Here is a 14,096-nt window from a genome sequence, read left to right as displayed (position 1 = left end):
GAGGTTGTTCTGCCACCACGCCTCCAAAATGCCACTACTGGTGATTCTGACACACCTCTCTCCTCCACCCCCTCCTCTTCTTCTTCCTCCATGGCCTCTTCCTGTGCTTTGTCCTCGGAACCAGCAGTGCTCCGTGGGCAGTCAAGGGGCTACGCAAGTACACAGGCCAAAAGATGCCATGCGGTGCTTGAGCTGGTGTGCTTGAGGGACAGGAGCCACACTGGGGCAGAGATTATGTCAGCTCTGCAGGGACAGGTTCAGAGGTGGTTGACGCCACGCCAACTTAAGCCAGGAATGGTGGCTTGCAACAATGGCACCAACCTCCTCTACGCCCTTCGACAGGGACAACTGACCCATGTGCCCTGTTTGGCTCACATCTTTAACTTGGTGTAGCAGTTCTTGGGCAGGTACTCGGGGTTATGGGATGTCCTGAGGCAGGCCAGGAAAGTCTGTGTGCATTTCCGCTGGTCATATAATGCCAGTGCTTGGCTGGCAGACCTCCAAAAGGAATTTAACCTGCCCAAGACTATGGCACCAGGACAGGGTCAGGGGAGCTTGTTTTTTTTTCCCTACGCCAGTGGGCCATGATCAGGGATGCATGCACTGTCCTGTCACCATTTGAGGAGGCCACGAGGATGGTGAGCAGTGACAGTGCATGCATCAGTGACACTGTCCCACCTGTCCACCTGTTGGAGCACACGCTGCGTGGAATAATGGACAGGGCACTTGAGGCAGAACAAAGGCAGGAAGAGGGGGACTTCCTTAGCTCTCAAGGCCCCCTTTATCCAGACAGTGCGATCTGCGTGCCCGCCGATCACACAGGAAGAGGAGGAGGAGGAGGATTGTGTCACCATGGAGGTGGAGCCTGGCGCTCAGCATCAGCAGCAGTCTTTAAGGGATCATTTACAGTCCCAAGAAACCCATGGACTTGTACGTGGCTGGGAGGAGGTGGCTGCGGATCATGTCGTCCTTAGTGACCCAGAGGACTCCGGACCGAATGCCTCAGCAAACCTATGCTGCATGGCCTCGCTGATCCTGCAAAGCCTGCGGAAGGATCCTCGTATTTGTGGTATCAAAGAGAGGGATCGTTACTGGCTGGCAACCCTCCTTGATCCACGTTACAAGAGTAAGGTCGCAGGCCTTATCTTGCCATTGCAGAGGGAGCAGAGGATGAAACATCTTCGGGAGGCCTTGCAGAAAGGTCTGTGCAACGCGTTCCCAGAGACTGGGAGGTTACAAACTCCTGTTCCTGGACAACGTGTTGCCGAGGCTTCGATCAGTCAAAGAAGGAGCGGTGGAGAAGGTGGTCGTCTGACTGATGCGTTCAGACAATTTTTTAGTCCGCAGCCCCAAGGTATGATCAGTTCCAGCAACCATCGCCAGCGTCTGTTTTATATGGTGCAGGAATACCTAGGGGCAAGGTCTGACTTGGACACCTTTCCCACCGAAAATCCTCTGGGTTACTGGGTCTTGAGGATGGATGACTGGCCAGAGCTTGCACAGTATGCAATTTAGCTACTGGCCTGTCCTGCATCCAGCGTTCTTCTTACAAAGCCTCCAGTGCTGCTGGAGGCTTTGTAACCGATCACAGGGTGCGCCTGTCCACCGACTTGGTCGATCGACTGACCTTCATAAAAATGAATCAGTCTTGGATCACCACCAGATACCAAGCACCTGATGCTGATGTAACCGAATACATTTTTTTGAAATGTCAGATCCCTTCAAGACTGCCTATGCTGATGCTGAGTGACTATTCTATTATGCTGAGTGACTATCATCTTCCTCCTCAATGATCATGCTGATAGCTTGTAAGAATATTTTTGTTTCTGGGCGCCACCACCAGTGCCTAAGGCCCAATATTTCAGCCCCTGTTTAACAATTTTTAATGCAATTCTTTGCAGCAGGTCTCGTTCCTGCGCTCCAACTAGAGTATCTGTGAGGGGTTGCGGTGTTGTGGCACCAGCACCAGTGCCTAAGGCCCACTTTTTCAGCCCCTGTTTAACAGGGGCGTGTAATTACAATTTTTGATGCAATTCTTTGCAGCAGGGCTCGTTCCTGCGCTCCAACTAGAGTATCTGTGAGGGGTTGCAGTGTTGTGGCACCAGCACCAGTGCCTAAGGCCCAATTTTTCTGTCCCTGTTAAACAGGGACATGTAATTACAATTCTTGATCTAATATTTCACAGCAGGGCCCGTTCCAGCTCCCACCAAGAGTAACTGTGAGGACTTACAGTGTTGTGGCACCAGCACCACCACCACCAAAGGCCCAATTTTTCTGCCCCTGTTCAACAGGTGCATGTAATTACAATTCTTGATCTAATATTTCACAGCAGGGCCCGTTCCAGCGCCCACCAAGAGTAACTGTGAGGACTTACAGTGTTGTGGCACCAGCACCACCACCATCACCAAAGGCCCAATTTTTCTGCCCCTGTTCAACAGGGGCATGTAATTACAATTCTTGATCTAATATTTCACAGCAGGGCCCTGTGAGGGCTTACAGTGTTGTGGCAACACCAACACCTAAGGCCCCAATTCCTGCAGAGTATATAGGGCAGGCCCCTACTTTCAAACATCCAACTTACAAACGACTCCTACTTGCAAACGGAAGGAGACAACAGGAAGTGAGATGAAATCTACCCCTAGGAAGGGAAATTCTCTCCTGTAAGAGTTAATATGGGAAAAACGTTTCTCATTTCCACTGATGCTTTATCACCAATCCTTGCTTCACTAAAAACCCCAAATTTTCTAAAAACATTTGTCATTGGGACAGAAAGTGAGGTAAAATCTTCGGAAGAGGAGCACAGACAGCAAAACAAATGTCACAGGGGTGATAACCCTTCCTTATGTTTTCCAAAAAGCTTAAAATAGATTTTTTAGCTGGAGCTAAACACGTTAAAAATGTACCAGTTCAAAATTACAAACGGATTCTACTTAACAACAAACCTACAGTCCCTGTCTTGTTTGCACTGCCTGTATACTGCTGTTCAGAGTATATAGGGCCTGGGGGCCCCACGCCTTTCCTTTTTTTAATTTGGGTGCGGGGTTCCCCTTAATATCCATACAAGACCCAAAGGGCCTGGTAATGGACTGGGGGGGGGGGTACCCATGCCGTTTGTCTCACTGATTTTCAACCATATTGCCGGGACCTGACAATACATTAAAGCCACAAGCAGTTTTAAATGACTTTTATTCCTTTAAAAATGTCATTTTGTGCAGGGACTGTTCTAAGCACGGGAAACACGCGCCACTTTACAGGCATACTATAGACACCCCTCAAGTACGATATTTAAAGGAATATTTCACTTTTTTTTTTACTTTAAGCATCATTAAAATCACTGCTCCCGAAAAAACAGCCATTTTTAAAACTTTTTTTTGCATTGATACATGTCCCCTAGGGCAGGACCCGGGTCCCCAAACCCTTTTTAGGACAATACCATGCAAATTAGCCTTTAAAATTAGCACTTTTGATTTCGAAAGTTCGAGTCCCATAGACTTCAATGGGGTTCTAACGTTCTTGCAAATGTTTGGTCCGTTCGCAGGTTCTGGTGCAAACCGAACCGGGGGGGTGTTCGGCTCATCCCTAGTCTTAGCCAATCCCGGACGATAGTTGTAGACATCGCTGGAGAGAGATGGGGCTCAGGTAAGAAATTAGGGGGTGCTGAGGTGGCTGCTACACAACGAAGGTTTTTTTTATCTTAATTTTTTATTTTTTTTATCTTAATGCATAGAATGCTAGTTTATTATTTTAACTTCAGATTCTTCAAACCACTCTTCAGATTCTTCAATTAACTCATCAATCAACTCTTCACTGTCTTCTAATACAACAAAAGAATTGATGCATCCAGATTGGTGCAACCTCGGTAAAACCTTGGGGGCACATTTCTTTTTTAAAATACCCATTAATACCAGGCAAGCAACTTTGGCAATATAACCTATTATCTCTGTATGTTCTTTCCTGTGCTTTCAAAGCTATCATCCCAAGACCAGGGCAGTGTAAACATTACTTGCTCTGTGTACATGCTGCTTGTCTGCTGTCCTTTCTGCAGACAGCTGGTACACACGGGACGAATATTGAATATTTGGCCTGTGTGTACAGCAGCCTGACAGAAGCCATTCTAACGACGCTTTTATCAAACGGACATGCTGGAAAACCAGCATCCAGCAGCCTGAGGGCCTTTTGTACTTGTTGTGTGCTCCCCGAACACCTGCAGTCTGTAGTGGGAGCATTGAGGGTAACAGCAGTAATCTGTACTATCCTCATGTAACTTGCCCCAGTCTCTGACTGTCTTCTGCAGTTTGTCTCCAGTCCCCAACTTCACCTGCATCAGGTCAAAAGTCTTCCCATTATTTCTTCAAGTTTTTCTGCAGTTTCTGCCAATCCTCTCTAGAATTACATTTACTGAATATGGATGAGCACATTGACCTGGATTCGGTTCATGAACATGTAGCATCCCCTAGCATGGCTAGAGTGCTAATGTTAGGATTTTTGTTAGTGTAGGTAAATTCAGGCTTGTCTGGCAGCCAAGCCTGTGTGTTTTTCTGGGTCAGCAGGGGGGTGAACTTAGGCCTGGTCTCGGGTGCGGAAGGGACCCTTTTCAAGACACACAGAGAGATCCTGACCAGGAGGCACGGGAGCAAGGAGAGGACAGCAGGAGGAAACTGCCCGGAAAATCTCCAGGGAGGAAGACAGCCAAGAGCGCTGGTGAGTGTTGCAGTCAGAGGACCGAGAGACATGCCTGAAGGGACTGGGTGCAAGCAGTCTGGGATGGATGCAGAGTCAGTCTGGGAGGACAGTCGAGAAGTAGCCAGGAGGGCTAGTGAAAGGGGCAGCTGCAGCCAGACAGGCTAGCAGTGCCTGGAGAGGTGGTACTGGGAGCAGTAGCTACAGGCACAGTAGCACCAAAGACCTCTCTTTCTGCTACACTACCAAAGGGGCTCGCGGTCCCTGCCTGCAAAGGGCATTCACTTGGATCTGACTGGGATTGTGTTGGATTAATTGTATCAGTACTAGCTGGTTTGTGCTGGAGGTAGAAGAGGAGAAGTGTATATACTGGATGTATATAGTGTGTGTCCCTAAAGATTTCTCAACTGATCTACTGACGCATCCCATAACAGCCCTTACCCCATCCCAGTTCAATTCCCCTAATAAAACACAAACAAATTAAACTTGCAAGGACTGATTCCTGTCTCAAGAGTGAGTGGAAAATTTGTGTGCCTAGCTGTGCAGGGTGGGAGATACCCATATTCACCAGAGGCTCCTGCGGGGGTAGCGCTACAAACATTTATTCAAATATTGCTCAAAATTTGCAGTTCGCAAACTTTGTGGCAAAGCCCACTAAATTCTATGGGTGTCAATCTTGTTATTCAATTCTACCTATTTGTAGGACTAATAAGCAACTACCACTCTGGCGTGTACCAATGTCAAAATAAGAATAAAAAATGAATCTCTTACTACACAGAACTGTCAGCTCTCGCTAAAAGCTCCAACACATTTTGACAATATGATTGCTGCGAGCGCACCCATTTTAGGTGAGGGGGCTGGGTTATTCATTACTTCAACTTATTGTCTCTTGTGGCTCAGTTGACCAGAGAAAAGGCAATACACTGCACCCCTATTTCTGGCGCAACTTTTAGAATCTCAGTGATTTGCTGCAAACTTGAACTTCATTCCTAATACTAAATATTATGTGTGACCCCTTGGTGATGTAAGGAGTAGCAGTGGAATCCCCCTGTACTTCATAAGTTGGCAACTACTGCTTTAGGAGAACAGACCCATCAATCACTACTATACATATACAGTATATGCTTATTATTACCAACTACATATAATTAGCAATATGACTGTAAATATTAATATAGTAACTTTTCATACAGCAATGTAGAAGTTTAGCAGTTTTTTTAGTATGACAGACTGAAAGCTGATCACTTGAGTTACAGGCTTACGTTTATAGCAGATGCTGTACAAATTATTGAACACAAAGCAAAGTAAAGGGTAGGAAGTGATTCATTAGTGAATTGGTTACATACTTTTGTAGTATTTCTCAAAGATTGCATCTTTTTCCCCTTTATCAAAAAGAAATTTGAGCTGTTTCAAATCCCTGACGCGGTCACCCAAGGACAGAATCTGAAGGTCCCTTGCTGTGAAAGGTTGGATGTTTTGGATCTGTCCTGAACCTGGAATCAAAGTGAATTTGGGTTGGAAGTTGTTGAAAAATTATACACAGGACCCAATTCATCAAGCTGTCATAGCAAATTAAAACTGGCCTTTCAAGTGATATTTATCATAAATGATAATACTGTATGCTTCACCTAATAGAAAGACATTTCAGAAGTGATAAACACTATGGTTGTTTTTGGCTTGTAAGATGATACCTTATTCACAAACCGTGTTTACTAAATGGAAAAGCCAATACTAGATCAGAAGATTTGTACCTGCACACCTCAGCAGCCCTTCTCTGATATTACAGGAGTATTGCAGGTTGTTAATTTTTTTATCTAAGCATTTGCTTCATGTACACTGCTGCTGATAAACTGACTTTTAGGAGCAGTTGGGCATTTTTCTCAGCTGCCCTTGAACTCGCCTCTATGTTTTTTTATCAGTACATGTACACAGGGTTGTTTATAGTCCTTTCTAGGCAGTTGAGTTCAGAAGCATTTTTTGGAAAGCAAAAAAATGCGTTCAGAACAGATGTTCACAGGCATTTGAAACACCAAATGCCTATCGCATTTAGCAGCGTTTCCTTTACAGGCATTTTTCATTTTTGACTATTTGAAAAAAACAAAACAAAAACAAAAAAGCTTCTAAACGCAAACACGGCTAAACTTGGCTAAACGCGGCATGTAAACTATCCGTCAAGTTAAATCATTCAGGGGAGGTTGTAAAACATCCCTTGTACATTAAGCCTAATACTACAAATTTCATTTTTGCAGTTAAGAAAGGTAAAAAGTTTATTATGCTTAGTAACAATGTAATCCTGGTTAAACTCTTGCCATGTAGAGGTGCCCCTAATAAAAAATAATAATTGATATTGTAAAGCTGGATTGAGCTTTCAGTTTAAATCAGTTAAATACAGTCAGGTCCATAAATATTGGGACATGGACACAATTCTAATCTTTTTGGCTCTATACACCACCACAATGGATTTGAAATGAAACGAACAAGATGTGCTTTAACTGCAGACTTTCAGCTTTAATTTGAGGGTATTTATATCCAAATCAGGTGAACGGTGTAGAAATTACAACAGTTTGTATATGTGCCTCCCACTTTTTAAGGGACCAAAAGTAATGGGACAATTGGCTGCTCAGCAGTTCCATGGCCAGCTGTGTGTTATTCTCTCACTATCCCATTTACAAGGAGCAGACAAAAGGTCCAGAGTTAATTTCAAGTGTGCCATTTGCATTTGGAATCTGTTGCTGTCAACTCTCAATATGAGATCCAAAGAGCTGTCACTATCAGTGAAACAAGCCATCATTAGGCTTAAAAAACAAAACAAACCCATCAGAGAGATAGCAAAAACATTAGGTGTGGCCAAATCAACTGTTTGGAACATCCTTAAAAAGAAAGAACGCACCGGTGAGCTCAGCAACAATAAAAGACCCAGAAGACCACGGAAAACAACTGTGGTGGGTGACCGAAGAATTCTTTCCCTGGTGCAGAAAACACCCTTCAAAACAGTTGGCCAGATCAAGAACACTCTCCAGGAGGTAGGTGTATGTGTGTCAAAGTCAACAATCAAGAGAAGACTTCACCAGAGTGAATACAGAGGGTTCACCACAAGATGTAAACCATTGGTGAGTCTCAAAAACAGGAAGGCCAGATTAGAGTTTGCCAAACAACATCTGAAAAAGCCTTCACAGTTCTGGAAAAACATCCTATGGACAGATGAGACCAAGATCAACTTGTACCAGAGTGATGTGAAGAGAAGAGTATGGAGAAGGAAAGGAACTGCTCATGATCCAAAGCATACCACCTCATCAGTGAAGCATGATGGTGGTAGTGTCATGGCATGGGCATTTATGGCTTCCAGTGGAACTGGTTCTCTTGTATTTATTGATGATGTGACTGCTGACAAAAGCAGCAGGATGAATTCTGAAGTGTTTCGGGCAATATTATCTGCTCAAATTCAGCAAAATGCTTCAGAACTCATTGGACGGCGCTTCACAGTGCAGATGGACAATGACCCGAAGCATACTGCGAAAGCAACCAAAGAGATGTGGAATGTTATGCAATGGCCAAGTCAATCACCTGACCTGAATCAGATTGAGCATGCATTTCACTTGCTGAAGACAAAACTGAAGGGAAAATGCCCCAAGAACAAGCAGGAACTGAAGACAGTTGCAGTAGAGGCCTGGCAGAACATCACCAGGGATGAAACCCAGCGTCTGGTGATGTCTATGCGTTTCAGACTTCAGGCTGTAATTGACTGCAAAGGATTTTCAACCAAGTATTAAAAAGTGAAAGTTTGATGGATGATTGTTAATCTGTCCCATTACTTTTGGTCCCTTCAAAAGTGGGAGGCACATATACAAACTGTTGTAATTCCTACACCGTTCACCTGATTTGGATTTAAATACCCTCAAATTAAAGCAGAAAGTCTGCAGTTCAAGCACAATGTGTTTGTTTCATTTCAAATCCATTGTGGTGGTGTATAGAGCCAAAAAGATTAGAATTGTTTCGATGCCCCAATATTTATGGACCTGACTGTAGATCAGATCAGCAGGGCAATGAAATACTTACCTGCTTATATGTATCACACTGCCGCCAGCTGGATGAAGGAGGCAACTTCTGCAGCTTTTTTCTCTGCAAGGTAGGTCACTGTGCGTTTTAATCAATCTTAAAGCTGGCGAGTTCTCAGCAACAGCAGGATTGCCAATGTGATATGGGCCTTTAGTGGGTCAGTTATTACCTCTTAACTGACCTGACGACAATAAACCTAATACTACTTGGTTGCTGTGGATTACTGCACTTTGGGGGGAATTTTCTAAAACTGGAGTAGAATCTTGAGCAGCAGTGCATAGTAATCAGTCCGTTTCCAGCTTCAGCTTGTTCAGTTAAGTTTTGAAAATGAAAGCTAGAAGCTGCTTGTTTGTCATTGACAGCTGCTGCAGATACTGTCTGCTCCAGTCTTAGTAATTACGGTACCCCTCATTGTTTTAATTTCTTGCACTGCCTAACTAAAACAAAATGAATAGGCTTGCTCAAAAAAGGCCTAAAGTACAATAACCCATAGCAATAAATAAGAATGTATCTTTTACTGACTGAACTGTAATATATTGTCTGAATGGTTGTCTGAATGGTTGTTAGGATTTACTGCTCTTAGAAAATTATCATCACTCCTTCTGCCTTACTAAACAAAACCTTTCCTGAGAGAAAAATGGAAGTTGTCATTGCTAACTTATTTTTCCAGAATCCCTACTCCAGTAATCCTGGCTAGACCCCTGCCATGGGTATGGATGCTACTGCCTCATGTGACTCTGGTGGCCATCTTGGGTCAGGAAGTGTCTATTTAAGATCCTGGATCCCATATTTGGCGTGCATTCTTCATGTGGGTAGTGTAGGGCAGTGGTCATCAACCCTGTCCTCAGGGCCCACTATAAGGCCAGGTTTTATGTATTACCTTGGGGAGATACAGACTAGAATACTGCAATCACTGAGCAGAAAATGATATCACCTGTGATGTATTTCAGTTATCTTGCAAACCTGGCCTGTTAGTGGGCCCTGAGGACAGGGTTGATGGCCACGGGTGTAATAACAAGGCACCTGTCTGTCAGGTACAGTGAGTAGCGGTAGAGAGAGGTTCCATACGAGTAGGGTGAAAATAGGAACAAGCCATCCATCCTTCCTGAAAGCCTCCTCCTTTTGGTACAGACCGGCCAGGCCACATTTCACCCCTCAAGACAGATACTGTCTGCACATCCGAAACCTGCTCTGCTACATCCTGCTTTTAAATTCTGTGAGTGTTTCCGGTCAGGTGCCTTCCTGCCAGGCTTGTTGTGAACGAATGAGTTTAAACTTTAATATGTTCTGTTTCCTGCAACTGGACACTGAGTGTTTACTGCAGCCGCACCACGCTGCACCTCCCTACAAATATGCGACATGTGGATTTCGATCAATGGTTGAAAGATAAAAGCCCTCAATCACATCTATGTTGTACCCATGCAATATCATACTTTAATTGATCAAAATATAATTATTACAATGAATACTTTCCGTCCCCACTGTAGATTGTCATCACTTATGGTATGATATTGTGATACATTGGGACAGCGCACCTTAATCACCTTCACAAATATTTTTTCTCCCGGTGTTCAGGGAATTTCAGGTGCAGCAATCCTCCCATTTGATTTCCCAGAGCCTCCTTTTTCCTTCCTATATCTAATATGTTCTATTAAATATAAATGATTAATGCTTTTATTTACCATCATCTCCACGAACAATGTGTGCAATTGTAATGCCCCCGATCTCGGAGTCACTAAATCGTAGCAGGAATGTACCATTGGGTGCCTTGCCCAAAATAGTGTGCACATATTGCTTGCTGACAAATCCCAATATTAATCTAGACAAAAGAAAGGTAATAAAAGCATAATTAGTTGAACTGTACATTGGATGAAATGGAAATAAGGCTCATAAAGAGTACCTGTACCAAGTATATGTCAACCCAAAAAAATGTCTTTCTTTATTTGGATAGAGCGGGGAAGGAGTAGAAATTCTGTCCAGTTATTTTCTGATATCTGTGGCTCCATTACTGAGAACCTTTACTTTCTGCCCTGCTGACAACAATTTCACCAGATAGAAAATGATGGACAAGCTATAATAGGGACACACACAGAGAAATAAAAATCTCACAGGGGTTCTAGCCTTTCCCTACTCTACTATTTGAGCCTAGGTTCACATTTGTGTGAACACAGACATCGCATGTGACTCGCACCCGCACTGTGGGGCCAATTGCATGCAATGTCTGTGCAATGCGAGTTCAGCCATACAGTTGTGCTGAACTCGCATTGAAGTTGCACAAAAAAGATGCAGGAATTTTTGTTCCCCCTGCACTGAAATCGGATCGTATGGGTGTTCTCACGTATGCGATCCGCTTCCTGTGCGAGTTCACAGTTCACACTGCGATCTGTGAACCGATCTGGGGGGTCCTTAACAATGTATTGACAGTCACAGCGGTTCGCAGAGGGCAGAGTGGACTGCCTGCGGGAGAGATGCAGTGCAGGAACCGGCGCTGGAATCGCACTGGTTCCCGCATCGCACAAGTGTGAACCTAGGCTTAGTCTGGATTGCATATAGAAAGTTTCCCTCACTTCTTGTCTGGTAAAACATTGTCAGTAGGACATGAAGTAAAGGGAAATTTCTCTAAGGAGTTGGACAGAACTTGATTATGTGAAGCAGAACTTAGGTAGCGCAGGTGGGAGACTATGAATCAATACAGTAGGCAAATAATAACATTCCTTTTTCCAAAAACCTTTGCAAGCTAAAAAAAAATAAAAATACCAGTGCCCTCTTTTTAGCAATTTTTTCTCTAACTGTAAGCGCTCTTGTAGCTTCGGTCTCTACCACCCCTCTGAAAAGCAATCACTTTTCAGAGGGTGGTAGAGCAGCAATTACCAGGCATTCACGAGGAGATCCTGTCAGCTTCTGAATGCATGTTTTTTTTTTTGTTGTTGTTTAAACCCCAAGGGGGATTTTGCATTGGAATACTGCCGAGCAATCATGAGCCAAGCAACTTGCTTGCAGTTGCAGTGTGGTCCTATTGACCTCAATGGGACAGTTTGTCAGGTGGAGATTTTAGTAGCTCAATGTTGCAACTAAAAGTGCTGGCAAATAATGGGTAATGTAACTACGCAGGTGAAAGAAATACTTCTTTACTGTGTAAGCCACATAAGTATCATGTAGCATTGACTTCAACTCCGGAAAGGTTTTTACCCCCTTCACTGGTAATTGAGCGGCCATGCAACGTTGTACACAAGCAAAATGTATATTTTTTTTCACACAAACAGAGCTTTCGTTTGGTGGTATTTGATCACGACTGGGTTTTTTTTTTCTTTGTGATATAAATAAAAAATACTGAAAATTTTAAAATAAGTTTTGGCCAAAATTTATTCTGCTACATGTCTTTGGTAAAAATCCCAATAAGTGTATATTGATTGGTTTGTCTGATAGTTATAGCATCTACAAACTATGTTTTTTTTTTTCTCTAATTTTTATTTATTTATTTTGTTATACTACTAATGGCGGTGATCAGCAACTTATAACAGGACTGCGATACTGTAGTGGGCAATCTGACACTGGGGGGAACTGACTAACTGCCACTGACATCACCAGTGACATTAATACAGTGATCAGTGCTAATAATATGCCCTGTCACTGTACTAATGACACTGAGTAAGAAGGGGTTACCATCTACTGCAATCAAAGGGTTAAATATGTGCCTAACTATGTGTAATGTGTGTGGTATGTGTTGCTTTTACTAAGGATCTTGTTGTTTTTTTTCCTCTGCTTAACAGGGGAAAAAAACAGCAATATCCCATCAGTGAACAAAGCTCTGTATTGTTCCGTAAATCACTGAGCCGATCAGCAGGTGCCTGTGGCCAATCATTGGCCGAGACATGCAGATCGGCTTGTGCTGAGACAAATTACAGCACAGCCAGGCCGCTAGGGGCGCACATGTGGATCACGTACTAGGTACTAGGTACTAGCTTCTAATTTTGACTGTCCTATCATTCTGGACCACAAACCTTCCTCACTGTGCTACATTTTCTGCTGCACCATTGGCATGATTATATCTTCTTAGTCCTCTACATAAAATTATCAGAAATTTGTGCTTAAAGTAGAACTATAGGCAACATTTTTTTTTTTTTCATTTTAGAGAGTAAGGGAGAGTTATAGTTATAGTTTTACCATCCCTGTGCCATTGCAGGCATTGCAGAGATTTCCCTTCACTTCCTGTCCCATATCCAAACAGGAAGTGAGAGGAAATCTATACAAATTAAGGGGATCCATTACCCCCCCCCCCCCGGCCCTCAGAACTAGTGTCCACACTAGGCCTAGGGCAACACAAAACCTAAATACACTACTGGTTCCATCTGAGTACCATTGATTACTAATGCACACTACTATATGCTACTTGTGAAGCTTATACAAAAAGGAGCCATTTGTTCAATTTGTTTAGCAACAGATTTAGTAGTGCTACTACAAATTATCGATGTACTTCTGCCCTTACACTCACCCATCAGACCAGTAATCTTTTAAATGCTTTTTTGTGAGGTCCACAACGCCATCAAACCACTGCCAAAATGTAAAGTTTCTTTCCCGAAGAGGTTCCTGAAAATTGGATGAATGCAGAAATTAAAACAATATTCTTTTTTTATGGATCTTATATGTTTTTGCTTCTGGGAGTATTACATTGTATCTGTTTTATATTGAGAGAATATATGGGCATTTTGGCCAATCACTACACTATGTAAAAAATCATTGAACAGTTTCAAACTGGTACACCGCAATGTATAGGATCTAGGAATACAAATATAACATGTTGTGTCATATTGTCAACAACCTAATTTAAACAGCTCATGTATTTAACATAAGAGCACTTGTGGGCCAACATCTAAGGTAGCACCAATCCTGAAAATTTTGCAAACTGATTTTTTTTTTAATTTTGATTCCCATTCTGACCCCCTTTAAATTTGTGGATAAATTCAGCAAATTAACAATAAGTAGGAAGGGTGTATGTTGAATACTGTAAGAAGACTCAATAGCTCAACAAATATGAACCAAAAACCTGCATCGTCTGCCGCTTAGGCTCTCTGGAAGGGGTGCAAGTTTTAAATGTCCACCGCTGGGAGTGCTGGTTCGAGAGGGAGCTCATCCCTGCTCCAGTAATGGCTCCAAGTGAAGAGAAGGTTTCCCTGATGACCGCACATCCATACCGTCTCTGAGATGAGTGTGAATGACAACCTCAGCCTGGACTCCGACCAGGCCACGTCCCTAATGTGTTTCGCTCCACCCCTCGGAGCTTAGTCTCCATGACCAAGCTCTGAGGGACGGGCCGAAACATGTTGGGGGCGTGGCCTGGTCGGAGTCCAGGCTAAGGTTGC

At 43.4% G+C, this 14,096-nt stretch overlaps 1 protein-coding gene across 4 annotated transcripts in view; it reads right to left on the bottom strand.

Annotated features, from left to right (window-relative positions):
* Positions 1 to 14,096, bottom strand: part of STAT6 (signal transducer and activator of transcription 6) — a 335,779-nt gene that overhangs the window by 64,612 nt on the left and 257,071 nt on the right. For all 4 annotated transcript variants that reach the window (XM_073613829.1, XM_073613831.1, XM_073613828.1 and 1 more), the window contains 3 exons: positions 13,229 to 13,323; positions 10,419 to 10,555; positions 6,027 to 6,173 (listed from right to left, as the gene is read on the bottom strand). In XM_073613829.1, coding sequence (XP_073469930.1) covers positions 6,027 to 6,173; positions 10,419 to 10,555; positions 13,229 to 13,323 — 379 coding nt within the window. The remainder of the gene's footprint in view (positions 1 to 6,026; positions 6,174 to 10,418; positions 10,556 to 13,228; positions 13,324 to 14,096) is intronic.

Source organism: Aquarana catesbeiana, linkage group LG02 (assembly GCF_042186555.1).
Source record: "Aquarana catesbeiana isolate 2022-GZ linkage group LG02, ASM4218655v1, whole genome shotgun sequence".
Classification (NCBI taxonomy): domain Eukaryota; kingdom Metazoa; phylum Chordata; class Amphibia; order Anura; family Ranidae; genus Aquarana; species Aquarana catesbeiana.
Note: the sequence above shows the minus strand (reverse complement) of the source record. Positions and strands in the feature narration are given on the sequence as shown.